The sequence below is a fragment of the Humulus lupulus genome, chromosome 2 (assembly GCF_963169125.1).
Source record: "Humulus lupulus chromosome 2, drHumLupu1.1, whole genome shotgun sequence".
Taxonomy (NCBI): Eukaryota; Viridiplantae; Streptophyta; class Magnoliopsida; order Rosales; family Cannabaceae; genus Humulus; species Humulus lupulus.
The window spans coordinates 3389726-3407240 of NC_084794.1; the positions used below are offsets into that span (position 1 = coordinate 3389726).

The following is a 17515-nucleotide window of genomic DNA, read 5'->3' on the forward strand; positions in this document are numbered from 1 at the left end:
AAAAATTTAAAAATCAAAGTTTATTTTTAAAAATATTAATTAACAACTATAAATATGGATTATTGATCGTAATCTAATAGTTAATATTAAAGTAATCATCCACAGGTAGTAACCATTAAAAGTGTCCCCATATATATATCTCAACTAAAATATGGAAACAAAATAAACGGGGATATAGAATTCAATTAAAGTTGAAAATAAAAAACCCATGTTAGGAATATAAGTTTGGTAGTTTGGTTAAGATGGTTAGTTTACGAATAAAATTCAGCTGTCCCGAAAATGATGTCCCAAGCCTATCCTACGTATAATATGTTAACATGTGGCAAAAAAAATTAATTAAAAGAGCTTATTAAAAAAAATTAACGGACATTTGTTAGGTTATTAAAGAGCTTATTAAAAATTTGCTAACAAACATTTATTAGGATATTTTATCTCCATCTTTCTCTCTCTCTACTTTGCTCCATAAATGCTTGATACCCCACTAACAAACTTTAATTATTTATATGTCTTGGTTTAAATAGTCTCATTCTTTTTTTTAAAAAAAACTCTATAATCCATTAATCATATATAATATTTAAATATATACTCCATCTCTATGCATACATATTTGAATATAAATATATATATATATATTATTCTATCTTTTTCCTTACTTTTTTATATCTCTTTTTTATAATATAATATTATATTATATTATATATTTTTTAAATTAAATAAAGTTAATATATATTTCTTTTTTAAGTTCATATGAGATTTTTGTCATTTTGTTACTTTCTACTAATTTTTAAACAACACTTAATAACATATATGTATTTGATACAGAGGAAAATCCAACAAATTTTAATAATAACTAACAAATTTTAATATAGTTCTAATGTACAACATATCTCACAAAATTGAGAGAAGTTTAATACAATCAAATTTAATGATTCAATATAGTATATTATTATCCTAAACTATTGTCACATTTAAAATAATAATATACTATTGTCAACGTTTTGGTATTATCAATACAAAATATCACTAAATTTAATTTATTTTATTTTTCACTCTTAACATTCATAGCCACTTATGGAATTTAATTTATTAAAAGTTGTTAATGCACTACAACAATTACAAGTATTAGCGGCGAGTCTATTAGCGGCGGGCTAAGTCTGCCTGTACTGCATATACTATTAGCGGCAGACTACGGGGGTCCGCCGCTAATAAGGTTCGAGTATTTAACAATTAATAAAATATATATTAGCGGCAGACTTTACCACTATTTACGGCGGATAGTCCGTTGCAAATACACATAATAAAAAGCCCGGGAACTTTTTAAGTTTTATTAAAGGCGGGGTATTAGCGGCGGACTACCCGCCGCTAATAGTATTAGCGGCGGGTAATAACTTAATTTAGCAACGGACAACCCGCCGCTAATACTATTATTAGCGGCGGACTCAATTAAATAGCAGCAGGGCCTGCCGCTAATACTTTTGCAAATTAAAACCGCAACGTCTCCTTCTCCGAACTCCCACAAACCCATTTTTCCTCCTCCATCATCGTCTCCATCGTCTTCTTCGTCGTCTCCTCCACATCAGGTTCGTCGCAAACTCGGCCTCTCAATGGAAACGTGGGTAAAGACAAAGGTGCATTCAGTGGCAGCGTGGGCAAGGTCACGGACCCGTACGGCTTTGTCTGGCTCATTTCTTCTCCGCCTAAGAAGCAGAGCACTGGGTATTCTACTGATTAGATATTTTAGTATTCATATTTATTATTTTTTTCTGGGGTTTTTGTTTTTGTTTTGTGGATTATAGAGAATGAAATTTTCTGGGTTTTTTTTTTCTTGTTTGAGAATAGCTTTCGTTTATGTTGAGAATGGTGGGCCCAATGTTGTTGCCTTTTCACTTTAGTATATATTACATAACAAGGAAAATAGAAGAACTCTTTGGGCTCTTTTTTTTTTCTTTTTTCCCTCTAATCAAATTTGAAGATTTTTATTTAAATATCTGTTTATCATATTTGTCAGAGGAAAAATTATATTTGTTTATATCTGCGAGTTTAAAGCACAACACATTAAAACGTTTTTTTTTTTAATCGAAGCATATTATGCACAGAGGCAAGATCTTGCTTCCTAATTAACCACATTACCTTTGCCATTGTTTGTATCTTAGTTATCTGATCTTGGACTCAATAGGGAGTAGGGACAGTATGATACTCAGTGTCACTGGCACAGCGATATTAGCTCAGTATGATACTTGGACCTCACGCTCGGACGATCATCACAGGCACCTTATATTCCTTCACCGCCACAGCCACAGCCACAGCCGTCACCCTCACTGCCACAGCCACCACCACAGCCGTCGTCCTCACAGCCACACCAAAATGTTGAAGATGAGGACAATTTCAATATTAATCTTAATGATTTTATTTAGTTACTAGTTTATGTATTTTGACTGAATTAATACTGTATTATACTGTATTTATTTTTAATGACAATAGCTATATTAGCTAGGTTGATAAATATTAAAATTATTCACATTAATTTTAATGTTAGTTATGTTTAAATTAATTAAATGCTTATTTTTGTTAAATTATATTATGAATTATTTTTATAAATAATTAAATTTAATAAATATTAATTTATTTCAAATAAATTTTAAAATATATTATAAAAACAATATTAGCAGCGAACCCCACGGCTAATAAAACTGAATCTGACATATGTATTAGCAGCGGGTGTGTCAGTCCACCGCTAATAATGATTATTAGCGATAAACAATTAGACGCGGGGTATTAGCGGCGGAGTCCCCCGCCGCTAATACATGAAATTCTTGTAGTGTTGGGATATCAAACATTTATGGAACAAAAAACACACAGAAAGAAAGAGGGAGCTAAAACAACCGAACAAACGTCCGTTAATTTTTTTTAATAAGCTCTTTTAATTAAATTTTTTTGCCACATGTTAACATATTATACGTGGGACGGGCTTGGGACATCATTTTCAGAGGACAGCTGAATTTTATTCGTTAGTTTATTATGTTAGCACTTGTAACCGACTATACCCTTTGAGTCTCAGCTCTCTATATAAGAAGCTCAACTTGTATTCTTTAATAATCAATCACAACAAACACTCTTTTGTTTTATTCTCTCGTGTACAATATAGAGAAAACAAACGTCCCTATTTAATGTCGTAATATATAGGTGCATCACAATATAGCCATAAGACATTAAAACTTTTTCTACAAAGCCTTTTAGAAATTATTTCGAGGGATGATGCCACGTCTCCTACTTAAGGAGATTATGAGTGTAGCTTTATGTAGAGAAATTGGTGGAAATAGACCCCATTTATAGTGCATTTTGCACAATAACCTACTTTCAAAACATTTTAGCTAAATGACCTCTTTTATTAATGAATTTTTTATATTACCCATCTTACTCTTAAAATAAAATAATAATAAATTAAAATTAAAAACTCTAAACTATCATCTTCCTCCTCTCACTCATCCACCCACACCCATCCACAACCACCCACTATCATCCCCCGCCGCCACCGCCACCACCACCACCGGCGACCACCAGCCCCTACCGCCGGCGAACACTGCTCATCACCAGCTGCCACCATTTCTCCACAAATCTGGTCACCACTCATTCAAAAGGTTGGTTTATAAATCTTTTTTTTTTTTTTATAAAATATGAGATTTTTTATATTGTTTTTGTAGATTTAAAATGCAAAATGATTGTTTTAGTATGTTGAAAGTATAAGTAAGAATTTAGGTTTATTTCTGGAGTTTATGGAGATTAAACCTTGAAAATCTGAAAAAATTAATGGTGGTTTCGGTTATTTTCGAGATTGAAAAATCCAGAATTTTTTGACAGCTTGTCTAATTTTTCGACAAGGAGTCTAAATTTTAGACCAGTAGTCGTAATTTTAGATCAGTAGTCGTATTTTTTCGACCACCTGTCTAAAAATTTAGACAACTGATCTAAAATTTAGACAGGTGGTCGAAAAAATACGACTACTGGTCTAAAATTACGACTACTGGTCTAAAATTTAGACTCCTTGTCGAAAAATTAGACAAGCTGTCAAAAAATTCTGGATTTTTCAATCTCGAAAATAACCGAAACCACCATTAATTTTTTCAGATTTTCAAGGTTTAACCTCCATAAAACTCAAGAAATAAACCTAAATTCTTACTTATACTTTCAACATACTAAAACAATCATTTTGCATTTTAAATCTGATATTTTATACAAATAAAAAAAGCTTTATAAACCAATATTTTGAATGAGTGGTGGCCGGATTTGTGGAGAAATGGTGGCAGCCGGTGATGAGCGGTGTTCGTCGGCGGTAGGGGGCGGTGGTCGCCGGTGGTGGTGGTGGTGGTGGTGGTGGGGGTGGGGGATGATAGTGGGTAGTTGTGGATGGGTGTGGGTGGATGGGTGAGAGGAAGAAGATAATAGTTATTATTAGGATTTTTGTTTTTAATTTATTATTATTTTATTTTAAGGGTAAAATAGGTAATATAAAAAATTCATTAATAAAAGAGGCTATTTAGCTAAAAACTATTGAAACTAAGCCATAGTGCAAATTGCACTATAAAAATAGGCCATTTTGCCAATGACCCCTTTTATGTATCTATCAGTGTAAAATTACGTACATAACTCATTTAATGTTTCCAGAAGACTTTAATTTTGAATTGACCAATCCAGCCAACAACCCAAATAAATGAGCGACCAATCCAAATTATCCAACTCCAAGAGACTCTCACACTCAGAAATTTACTTTTGAATTTATAGTACTAATGTTGAATAAAAATAGTTGGGAATTTTCCTAGCATTATATATTCTCTCGCTCTTTCACTATATTTGTCTAAAAATATTTCACTTTTAATTTCTTCAATTCCCCAATCAATTCCATTTTTTTCTCTTCTAACACACACATATATATATGATATGAAGAGAACCAAATCGTTTCTACCGTCGCCGCTGTATGGAAATGTGATCACTGTTCTTAGCATCGACGGTGGTGGAGTAAGAGGAATTATTCCGGCGACTATCCTTGCCTTCTTAGAATCTGAGCTTCAGGTAGTATAAATATATATATATATTTAATTAGAGACCATTATGCATGGCTACGTACGTACGTACGTACAAATTATATAAAAGATGGATATTTGGTACAGAAAGTGGAGGATGACAAGAATGCTAGAATTGCAGACTATTTTGATGTAATTGCGGGAACAAGCACAGGTGGACTCATTACTGCCATGATTACAGCCCCAGACCAAAACAAAAGGCCATTATTTGCTGCCAAAGATATCATCGACTTCTACCTCCAACACTGTCCTCTTATCTTTCCACAACATCATACCAGGTTAAATATATAGAGAGAGAGACACACACACACACATACATAACACTGTCCTCATATCTTCTCTTAAACTAATATGCTTTGAATTTTATCTCATTTAATTAGAAACAAATTTTATTATGTATTTGAATTTAGTTTTATCTACTTTAATTTAAATTTAATGTTTCATGGTCTTAATTTTATATGATTAAAAATCATTCGATAAAACTAATAATTGTTCCGACAGTTGTAGATGGAATGAGACTTATCCCAAGTAGAACAAAATCTGTGCCATATATTTATATATATACTAGATATAAATATTTACTTACTTTTATTTATAAAATTTATTAATTATTTTTATTAAATTTATATTAATATCATATAAATTTTAAAATAAATATCTTATTTTAATTAAATAATTTATTTATTTTTGTTTAAGTTTATGTTTGTTGTAGTTTTTGAAGACAACAACAGATTATATATTATATGTTTAATGTAATATTAAATATTATACGTGGATTTTAAATTTAAGTTTCTTCCTAATTTTAAAAAAAAAAACAATTTGTTGTTAATTCACAGTAGATATGTTTAATATTATATTATTATAATAAGTGAGTTTAAATTTATTTAAAATTTTATTTAAGTTATAAAATATATGATTTTATTATTTTTAAATAATTATTATTAAAATATCTAAAAAATATCGTATTTTAATTTGTTTAATTAATTATTATTTTAAAATAATTATCATTTTAAAATATCTCAAAAAATATCATTTTTTAATTATTTATTTTATTTTATTTAAGTTTAAAACTATCCTTAAATATAAGAATATTCTGTTAAATACAAGAATATTCTGTTAAAGTTAACATTAAAAAAATAAAAAATCGTTAAAACTAAGAATTTCCGTTATCTACACACTCATTATATAGAAGATATATATATATATATGAGTGTTGCTATTTGACACGTTAAGGTCTCCAACACCATATGAAGTGGCACTTCACGATTAGTTAGCAATACCCCATAATATTTACTAATTTCAAATATATAAAATCTCATATTGAATTACACCAATAGCGATATGTCACATCCTTGTAGTATTGAGCATAAATATTGCTCCTTAACAATTATTTCTCTCTCTCTATATATATATATATATTGAATATTGCTATTTGGAGGTACCTAACACTATATTGAAGTGGCATCTTATTTAATTTAAATATGTGTGAGTTGATATTGAATTGTATGAATAAGGATGATATCTATACGTCATTTTCCAGCCCTTGGCAATTCTCATTCATATTACTCATAAGTCATAAATGCCCAACTACCTAACTTTATTGACTAACAGTAAAATAAATATATGTATAGGCATAAGCATACAGGTCATCTTATTAGTAAGGTTAAGTCTCTGAGTGGACCAAAATACGACGGGAAGTATTTGCATAATCTGCTGAGAGAAAAATTAGGTGATGTGAGGTTGAACCAAACGCTTGCTAATGTCATAATTCCAACATTTGACATCAACCGTCTCCAACCTACTGTCTTCTCTACCTATGAGGTATACTAATTAATTAATTGTAAATACATAACAACATTATTTATTTAAATTTTGAGTAATTTTGGGTCCGTTTGGTAAAAAAAATTGTTTTTGAATTTTTTAAATACAAAAATAGAAATATTTTTTTATTTTTATTTCTTTATTTTTAAAAAATAAAAATATGTTTGGTAACTATTTTTTGTTTTTGTTTTTAAAAATAAAAAATAATAAAAGCGTTTGATAACTTTTATTTTTATTTTTTGTTTAACAATACGAGATATTGATTTGAAAAAATAGAAGAAACAAAAATTGAAAATTGTTGAAAAAAATTTGAAAGTAAAAAAATTCTATTTTCAAAATTTAATAAATTTTAATTAAAATTTATAAAGATAATAAATAAAAATAGAGTTATCAAACACATTTTTTGTTTAATTGTCAAATTTTTAATTAATTAAATAAAAAACTATTTTTTAAGTGTTACCAAACAACACTATTGTTATACACTTTTATTCTACACGCTCAAATGATATGTAATTAATCTTAATTATACAATTAAATATGATGTAATTCCTAATTAAAAATATTTATAATTATTAATAATTACATATCGATCATAATGTGTATTTTGAGTGTGTAAATTGAGAAAGTATCTATAAAATTTATATACAATTTTACTTTTTGGAAGTGATTTAGCTTGTTAATTTCTCTATTATATATGATTTGGTTTAGGGAAAAAGGAACTCCAGCCTAAATGCTTTGTTGTCAGATGTATGTATTGGAACCTCAGCTGCTCCAACCTATCTCCCACCTCATTCTTTTGAAACCAAAGCCTCCAATGGTCAAGTTAAAGAATTCCATCTCATTGATGGTGGTGTTGTGGCCAATAATCCGGTAATTAATTAAGAACATTATTCATAATTATTTAGCATATATATATAGTGAATCTTTTTATAGTCATAATGCATGTTAAGAAGATAAATACTAAAAACAGTTTATAATAAGGATATCTTCACAAAAATAAAAAACTGTTCATGTTAGTTAGTGAATTATTACGTATACGTGAGTTCAAAGATTCGATAACATACGTAAGAGAACAAATCATCATTGTCTCAAATAATAATTTTGATATATATATTTTTTTTTTGTAAAAGTGATGGAATGAGCTTAAGATGAAGAAATAATCTCATTCATCCAAAAAGACAAAAAAAAAAAAAAAGTCTAGTGTTTAGCCTAAGAGCATGCTAGGCTAATCCATGAGTCGTTTTATTATTTTATTATCATTTGCGACTAATGTGAATTAAAGATGTCCAATAAAGTTAGACAATAAAACTTTAATATCCCAAAACAATACCAACTCGTTTTTTGAAGAAAGAGTTATTATTAATGGTTGAAAAGGGCTTGAACTTGTAAAACCACAAATTTGAACCCAAATAACGGATAAGCTATAGTAGAAACATGTAATTTCTTAATTATGGATCTAAATTAAGATCGATGGCTTCTAAGAGGTATTAATATATAGTATTAATAAGGATAATTCTAGAGTGAAATTTAGCATGTTCTTCGAGATATGTGTAGCAAAGGGTTATACTTCTTTGTACGTAGTTTTCATTGCAGTAACATATAGTATTATTTTTTGCAATTTTCAAATAATATTCACTATGTATTAGTAAATGTGTAAAGGCGTTATGACTTTATAACCATATTAATTTCATTTTCAATTATTTTAGGCTTTGGTTGCTATAAATGAAGTGTCGAAAGAAATTCACCAAAACAATCCTGACTTCTTTCAAATAAAGCCGATGGAGTTCGGCCGTTTCTTGGTTCTATCGATAGGAACTGGTTCGGTAAAAATAGAGGACAAATATAGTGCTGATGAGGCTGCAAAATGGGGTCTGTTGGGATGGTTGAAAAGTCACAACTCTGTTCCCTTGCTTGATATTTTTACTCAAGCTAGTAGTGACATGACTGATTTATTTCTCTCTACTGTTTTTCAAGCTCTCAACTCCGAGAAAAACTACCTTCGAATCCAGGTTACTTTGTTTACATAGATATATTTTTAATGTCAAATTATAAAGTTAGTATGTATATATATAGCAGAATTCATTCTCTTACGGGGATTCACTTTAAGTCATACCGGTAAAGCTCTTTATTGTTCTCGACTCGTGAACAGTTTTTAGCGCGATTTTTTGTGTGATCGTGTATATTGTAGTTATTTAGAACATCCTGCAAATTTTCAGAAAATTCCGAATAGTTTATAGTACTGAAAACTAGGTTCAAACATGTTGTTTTCCACGCGCATAAAAAAAATTAGTCACTCGGGCAACAATATGTTTAAACCTAGTTTTCAGTGTAAACTATTCAGAATTTTCTAAAAATCGCACAAATGTTCTAAATAGCTACAATATACACAGTCATAAAAAAAATCGCGCCGAAAACTGTTGAAAGGTCGTCCTGCCAATAGTACTTAAAGTGAAGAATTGTCTCATATATATATATATATTAATTATTTTGATTATGTAGGATGACACATTAAGTGAAAAAGAATCTTCGGTGGATATTGCTACTAAAGAAAACCTAAAGAACCTTGTGGGAATTGGAGAAAAGCTGTTGAAGAAACCTGTTTCAATGGTTAACTTAGAAACTGGTATCTATTCTCCTAAACATGGAACTACGACAAATGGAGAAGCTCTTACACGGTATATAATAAATATCCATCCATATATAATAAAATAGATATTACACTAAATATGATGTTATATTTATTAAGTTTTGACATGTTGTGAATTGTGTGAATATGTATAGATACTATTATTTTGGCAAAATTAATTTTTAAATTTCATATATTTATTATGGTCTTAATAATTAGTGTATATATTTTGATTATTAGTATATTTTTTGTGTAAATATTATAATTCTATATATTTTGATCTTTTCTTCAACAGTTTCTATTCTTCCCCCAATCTTATAAAAAAAAAATCATTTAATCCTTATAAATTATTATTGGTAGACAGTTTTAAAAAATTTATATATTCTAATAATATGGTAAATATATTGTGTATAACTATATAATATTAATATATATATATAATTTGTTTGTAATTAAGCAGTTTTGCTGAAATGCTTTCCCGGGAGAGAAAGACTCGTGAAAGTAGACCAACTATAGAAGAGGCAAAGACTACCGTTACCGTAGAAGTTTCTATTCCACGAGATAATAGATATAATCTGGAAGTTGGTGCTCATCAGGGCTCAAAATCATTCCCCCCCAGCTGTTATAATAAGAATCATCATCAATCACAGTCTCAACAATCATCATCATCATCATCATCATCATCATCATCATCATCATCATCATCATCATAGGAATGCGCCTCCTAATAATTCTCAAAGGCATGCAACTATCCAAGAACTGATACAGATTATGCTTAGCACTAGGCTACCACAACCTCAGCCATTGTCATTTAGAGACTTTATACATGATCAGGACAACGGCGATCGATGACAGTACTACCAACCTAAGATATATAGAGTCCTAGTAAGATATATTGTCTTTCATTTGACAATACTAGTAAATAAGTATGTGCTTTAAGGATATTATTATTTATTTATGATAAATATTATTTTGGATATATGAGTTTGGAAATAAAGTCAACGTAATTGGAATTGAGTGTAATCTGGAGTAATTGCTCAATTTGACATGTTTGTATGACCATATAATTACATGATAATCATGTAATTGGAGGTCTCAATTACACTATCCAATTTCATAGCCCCCATGAGAATTTGGTGTTTACTATCAATTTTTAAATAATATTTATTATATAATATTATTTTTATGTGTAATTATTAACTGTTTTATCAAACATGACAATAGAAATTCATAAATAATTATAACTTGACATCCAAACACAACTTGCATTTTAAAATACAGTGTAATTACTCATATATGTAATTACTATACAATTGTTTTCAAACATGCCCTTATTATTAATTAAATTATTATTTATTTTGTTTATTTTTATAAAAAACACGGAATTCTCGCCTCAAAACAAAAAAAGTTAAGCTATTTTTTCAACATTTAAATGACTATTTTGCAGCGACAATTTCAAACAAATTATTTCAGAGCCCACTCATCATCTTACCAGATCCTCCACAAAATCGTCGATGTTACCTGTTGCCATGAATGACCTTAACGTTTAATTTTATATACTTCGAATGAAGGACAATATTATAAAATTTTCACGTTATGCTTTACATGTTTTGAAGTGTGATTAAGAAGGTAGTAAATCTAATTAAGCTTGACTGGGAAGACACTATACAAATTATTTAACTAACTTTAGGTAATAATAATACATTAATTAACTAACAATGTTAAATCCCCACTAACTAGAGTTGCCGTTTCTAGTACACACAAGAAGAAGATTATAATAATATTTTAATGATTATTGAAAGTAATTACACCCAACAGATATATGGTAAATGAAACTGGTGCGTTCGTTGCTAGATGGTATTAACATTAAGGGCGTGTTTAAAAGTAATTGTGTAATTACTGAGTAGTAATTATATATTTGAGTAATTACACTATATATTAAAATACAATGTGTGTTTAAATGTCAAATGGTAATTATTTATGAATTACTATTATCATGTTTGGAAAAATAATTAGTAATTACAAAAAAAAATCATATTATGTAATAAATACCATTTAAAATCGATCCCTAAAAAATTGTTTATTTTTATAATAAGTTGCAATTACTGTTTATGAGAGTATTGAAAAGTATTTATCTCGTGTAAATTGATGGCATGGGTATGCTTAGTAGTCAACGTATTTTATCCTTTCTTTATTTTATGTTTTGTTACACTTTATTTATATTCAAGACTGAAAAATATATCTTACTAAATTTTTATTTGTACAAGGATGGAAAGAAGTTTACTACTGGCAATATATTGATAAATGTACACCGTTCTCTTCTTGCTAAATGGACAGTTTATGCGTTTTTATACCAACTCTCAATTGTCAAGTTTTTCTTCAAATTTTATCGAAAATAAAATAACAAGTTACACTGTGACTGGTCACAAAGAACAATGAAGCAAAGCCATGCAAAAAACATAAATGCATAATGATTTTTATGTAAACCGTAATTTTGAAAATATAAATTTTAGTATATATATATATATATATATATATATAGGTTTATACATTTTTAGATTCTATTTTTTTGTCTCATTACTTATTTAAACTCTATGTTTTGACAAATTATTTTTTGGACTCTATATTTTATAAAATAGTTCAAATAGACCCCTAAACCCATTTTTGATCAAAGTTTTTTGGACCAAAATCACAAATAATTCATCAAACTAACAACTCGAAACAAAAATATAGTCATTCTGTCTAAGAACTGTGTTGTTATACTCAATTTTTTTTTCATCAAATTCAGGTTTATGGGTCTATTTGAACCATTTTACAAAACATAAGGTCCAAAAAATAATTTGTCAAAATACAGGATCCAAATAGATAATGAGATAAAACACAGGGTTTAAAAAAGTATAAACCCTACATATATTTATATATATATATAAATGAAAGAAATTTTTTTCATAAATATATAAATGAAAAAATCCCAAATAATAATCGATCGATGTACTATGTTTTTAAGTGGTTAAGTTTTCATTATTAATGATGGTGACTTTTTATTAATTATTATAAACTTTTCTTAACATGCTATTTGTTTGAATTTAATATTAAAGAGTAGTTGAGTGTTATCATGTGATATAAAAGGTGTAATGTAACGAGTCTCAAGTTATCTTCAGCCAAAAAAAAAAGTCTCAATTTTTTTCATTGCAGTAGGTGATCCATATGGCATTGTTGGATTATAAAATGTTAGATATTATTTCCATTTGTCATTTAATCACAAGTTATTTGTCAATTCATAAGAAAGTAAGTTGCCAAACTATTATTTTGGAAATTGTTTGAAACCAAAAATAAAGCAACTTATTTCATTTCTCACTAATTATAATTTATGAGGATTCTCCCTTATTATCATTTTTAATTTCCTATCATGTAGTAAACTTTATTGCACTCATTATTTTTTTAAGATTTATTCTATTACTAAATTAATCCACGATTATCACATAATATACTATTTATGTTAATTTCCCAAAGAGGAATGAGCAATTTATTTTTGTCAATGTGACCCAAATTGGCCTGCTAATTCATGATCAGCCAATAAGACAGCCCAATCCAAAGCCCACATATCAAAATTGAGCAATGAGTATATAAATATATATATATATATATATAAAAATATATCAGTCTCTCCATTTATGAACTCTATCATAATCATTAATACTCAAACCACTTGTACAATATAGTGTCAATAATTAATTAATACTAATTTTAACCTTTTTTTTCTTTTATATACAAATTTTTAGGGGAAAATAATAAAATAAAAGCAGAATCTTAAAATGCACAAGCAGTTATAAAATCCTTTGTTAGCTTGAGCCAATCTAACAGCACATTGGTAATTTGTTCATATATAGAAAATTACAAATAAAAAAAACCAACTGAATTGCTAGCTAGAGTGAAATACTTATGCCTTTCTATTCTCATACTCTGATCACTTTGAACACTTGTTTTTTCTCTTCTGAGCAGCATAGCAGCAGCCTCATTATTAGCAGCCTCAAAGTCCATTGGAACTTCTTTCACTCCCTCCTCAAACTTCATCATCATCTTCTAGTGATGATTATCATTCATAATAATCACAGCTGAAGATTTATTCTCTGAGACATTTTCATGATATCCGAATGTATGCGGTCGCCTCCAATATCTTTGCCACTGGCTCCAGCAGCCACCCTCAAAACATCTTCAATCAAAGCAACATTTCCCATGATGTCAACATGTGCACCACTCTCCAAACCCCTGCCCTGCAGCAGGCTCGATGGCGCTTTGTGTCGGTACTCTCTTATGTAAGTAGCTATGCCGGACGGGTTGAATCTAGTCTTTCCTCGCCACCCTTTGGCACACATGAAGCCTGCACTCAAAACCGGAACACTCTCATCGCCATCCACAAAGTATACTCCATTCTTTAGGCAGCTGTCTGCTTGGCCATCGGCCGAGCTATCTATTCGAAAGGGAATGCTCTTGCACTTGCTTGAAGGAGACATTTTATATACATATGATCTTTCTGTAGGGATTCCAACTCCATAAAGAGAGTAAATCTCCATATCAGGAGCATGAGGTAGCCTGTAACAGACATTTATAAGGTTTTGTGCTTCAATTGATTTCAAAATGGTTATGATAGCCAATGTAAACTTACTTGGTTTCAAGTGGATTTGACCAGTACTTGTAGTGTGTGTACTTAGGATCATCAAGATTATCAGCTATTCCATGAGAGAAGTGAGCCTCGGCCCGTTGCATCAGTTTCGGAGCCACAAAACGCAGTAAATCAAAGGCATTTTCAGCTGTGTAGGCCTTGTTTTCAGCTAATTTTCTGATGTTTTCTCTGCTTACTTCATCATATTCAGTCCAAACCTCACCACTACATGATAAATTAAGTCCAGTTGAGGATCGCATTTGGAGAAGTTCCTGCCAATAAATTTTTAGAATCATACTTAATACTAGTGCCACATTTCTGTTACAATGTAAATTAATTTTTCGAGCAAGTGACCAAATTCAACAATTCTATGTACCTTCAAATCAGGAGGAGGAAGATGAGAAGAAGGAATCTGTGATGCTGCCTTTCCAAAAGAGATTATTCTTCCATACTTAACAGGCTCTTTTATTCGAAAACCTCTACCTCCATCACTGTGATTGAAATTAGTGTCACTTGAAGAGAGTTGTTGTGTATTTCCTCTCTTATCCAAATCACAACTAAGTCCTTCCTCAGGAGACCAATCTAAATTGCCCCAAATAGTATCTCCACCTTTTGGCAATAATGAAATGGTGGAATCCCAAGTTCGAGAAACTCGCATAAGATGTTCAAGTGTTTGAAGGCCAAGAATGTCATAGTCTAAAACTCCCGGAGCCATAGCCCTGCAAGGGCCAAGAGTTCAAATTCCATTATAAACTAAAGATAATAATATGAGTTGCTCCCACAAAGTCCTTTTGCTGCTACTTATACTTTTCTGATGTATTGAAAACAATATAGCCAAAGTTCAAAATATGAGAAAAGGATTGCAAAAACAAACCTGAGAAATGCCACATCTTTACCCTCGGCCGAAAATAGGTTACTTACAGCCTTTGGAACACCAAGAAAAGCTGGACCAATATTCATGATTGCTTTGATGTGCTTGGCACACCAATCTGGACCACCACCACCTCCCATAGGTGGAGGTGATTCAACCCATTTCATGAAGTGAAGGAAATAAATGACCCCCATAGAATGAGGCACCACCACCACTTTCTTATAGCCATTGGTCACATACATGAGCTCAATTTTACTCTTCAATCTACTTAGAGCTTGGTCCCTAATCTGCATTGTTCCCGTTTGAAAAAACACATATCAGTATTCTTTGTATTGACAATGAATATGAGAAGCAGAGTTACATACCTCTGTATTCTGAAAAGATAGTCTCCAATCATAGGCTGCCATATACATGTCCTTCCCTTCATAACCAATTTTGGCTAAATTCTCGATAAGAACTGCCCAAACAAAGTAGCCAGGAGCAAAATAGTCAGCTGCAACAAGTCCTGAAACCGCTCGGACTCGAATCCCAGGCGGGTCGAGCCCTGTTTCGTTGTGTAGTGATAGGTGTTCCAACCAACACAATGGCCTAAAAAAATTCCACAAAAGGGTTCAAAAATTCAGTCCGATTTGAAACTAACAAAAAAAGTCATTTACAAAGTGTAATTTTCAATCAAATTGTAACTCATTCAAGTCTTAGTTGACAGTACTAGTCTAGTAAAATAACCACCACTATCAAAGTCAATATCAAGTAGAATTTGTATAAAGAAAAATGTCAAACCTTTTGAAGATTTCAGTGAAACTACCACCCCAAAGCCTCTTACGAAAAAGTCCCTCAGAACAAGGCCTGCCTTCCCAAAGCTCAAGCCCACCAGTGACTATGCCAGGGACCATAACAACAGGGTGAAGTGGTGTCAAGCCCTCTCGCCTGAGCCTCTCCCCGGGCGATTCCGGTACATGAAAACCAGTTATTGTGGGTGGTAAACTGTGGTAGAGAAACAACAGAAGCCACCAAGTGGTACACAAATACCCAATAAACCAGCAACAACTATCTACACACCTCCATTCCTTTGGTTGCTTCTTGCTCCTCTTCTTCTTATTCTCCTTATCTTCATCTTTTAAAACGACACCGTTCTCATCTTTCTCTTCATTCTTTTGGGTCGTCGTAGTACAATGAAACCCTACTACTGGCTCCACAAAGCAAAGCTTCCTAAACCGAAGAACGGAACCCATGGCCCAAAAGCTTTGAACTTTACACATATAGAGAAGAACAAGAGCAACCCATCAAGACAAAATACGAGACTAAGAGGCTAAGCTAGGCGTTACGAAGAGCAAGACCACGTGGTAAAGAAGAAGAAGAAGAATATAGGAACAGTAAAAAGATATGTAATGGTGTAAGGAATCATCACAACCCAGGAAAAAGGCAGAGAAGAATCGAGAGAAGGAGCAGCCGATTGAGGCTGGGCTAGCCTAGCTTCTTCTGCTGAAAGTGGGTGTTGTGGTGGGAGCAAATAAGACTAGTAAATTCAACAGCACTGACTCTCTCTCACACCTAAGCTATGCCTTGGTTTTGTGCAACGACACTTGTCTAGGCATTTACATGCAAAGTTTCCTTTTTTATAAGCTGGGTGTGTGTGTCACCGTTTCGTTTTGGTGCAGAGAGTGAGACAGTGTGGCTCTGGTTTTTCCAAAATGTTATGGCTTTGATTTGGAGTGGAGTGGTTCTTTGATCTTCACGTGGATCAATCGTAAAAACCTTTACATTGATTAAACCTCTGTTTTAGTCCCGGTAAAACAGGGTAACAATTTGTCTATATATATATAAATAGAGTATTTACCTTAACTTGTTCGACATTACATATGATCACGATTTGTGTAATTTATTATTGAGATCTCATATTCAAATTAGAAACATTTGAGATTTAATATTTTCCCGAATAATATTTTAGATAAATTATTTTACAAAATAATATTTAAAAAATTATTTGCCGAAAACGATTTTAAGAAGGGTTTATTCCATTTTAAGACTTTGTGTTTTGGCCATTATTTGTCTTGATTTTGTGTTTTGACAAATTATTTTGTGTATTCTATGTTTTGTAAAATTATTCAAATAGACTTATAAATCTGATTTTGATGAATAAAAATTTGAATATAACAACACAGTTCTTAGGCAGAATGATTATATTTTTGTTCTGAGTTGTTAGTTTGATGAATTATTTGTGATTTTAGTTCAAAAAACTTTGATCAAAATCGAGTTTAGAGGTCTATTTGAATTATTTTAGAAAACACAGAATCCAAAAAGTAATTTGTCAAAATACAATATCAAAACAAATAATAAGTCAAAATACAAAGTCTAAAAGTACATAGACCCTTTTAAGAAATAGTATTAGTAAAAGGTGGGAACAGAGATGGAAAGAGAATCCAAATGTGGCATTTTGGGTATATGAACACATGGAA

The 17515-nt window shown here is 30.8% G+C and overlaps 2 protein-coding genes across 4 annotated transcripts; one reads left to right on the forward strand and one right to left on the reverse strand.

Moving 5' to 3' along the window:
• The first annotated feature begins 4796 nt into the window (after positions 1–4796).
• Positions 4797–10504, forward strand: LOC133816905 (patatin-like protein 2). Of its 3 annotated transcripts, none has more exons than XM_062249228.1 (7): positions 4797–5067; positions 5166–5356; positions 6710–6899; positions 7608–7769; positions 8606–8908; positions 9399–9574; positions 9983–10504. In XM_062249228.1, the coding sequence occupies exons 1-7, from the start codon at positions 4936–4938 to the stop codon at positions 10236–10238; spliced, it is 1410 nt and encodes a 469-aa protein (XP_062105212.1). In that variant the 5' UTR covers positions 4797–4935; the 3' UTR covers positions 10239–10504. The 3 variants fall into 3 exon arrangements, with proteins under 3 accessions (XP_062105212.1, XP_062105213.1, XP_062105214.1); XM_062249229.1 differs by having other exon boundaries at positions 4802–5067; positions 9986–10504; XM_062249230.1 differs by having other exon boundaries at positions 4929–5067; positions 5200–5356.
• A 2788-nt stretch (positions 10505–13292) lies between these two features.
• Positions 13293–16739, reverse strand: LOC133816906 (putative phospholipid:diacylglycerol acyltransferase 2). Its single transcript, XM_062249231.1, has 6 exons — positions 15840–16739; positions 15425–15647; positions 15063–15346; positions 14565–14907; positions 14192–14460; positions 13293–14118 (listed from the first exon to the last, which is right to left on the reverse strand). The coding sequence occupies exons 1-6, from the start codon at positions 16316–16318 to the stop codon at positions 13635–13637; spliced, it is 2082 nt and encodes a 693-aa protein (XP_062105215.1). The 5' UTR covers positions 16319–16739; the 3' UTR covers positions 13293–13634.
• Positions 16740–17515: the final 776 nt, after the last annotated feature.

Coding starts and splice junctions, on each gene's coding strand:
- LOC133816905 (XM_062249228.1), top strand. CDS start 4,936: ATGAAGAGAACCAAATCGTTTCTACCGTCGCCGCTGTATGGAAATGTG. Junction 5,068..5,165: donor TCTTAGAATCTGAGCTTCAG/GTAGTATAAATA, acceptor TATTTGGTACAG/AAAGTGGAGGATGACAAGAA. Junction 5,357..6,709: donor TTTCCACAACATCATACCAG/GTTAAATATATA, acceptor ATATATGTATAG/GCATAAGCATACAGGTCATC.
- LOC133816906 (XM_062249231.1), bottom strand. CDS start 16,318: ATGTGTAAAGTTCAAAGCTTTTGGGCCATGGGTTCCGTTCTTCGGTTT. Junction 15,648..15,839: donor TTCACTGAAATCTTCAAAAG/GTTTGACATTTT, acceptor GAATTTTTTTAG/GCCATTGTGTTGGTTGGAAC. Junction 15,347..15,424: donor TATCTTTTCAGAATACAGAG/GTATGTAACTCT, acceptor GGAACAATGCAG/ATTAGGGACCAAGCTCTAAG.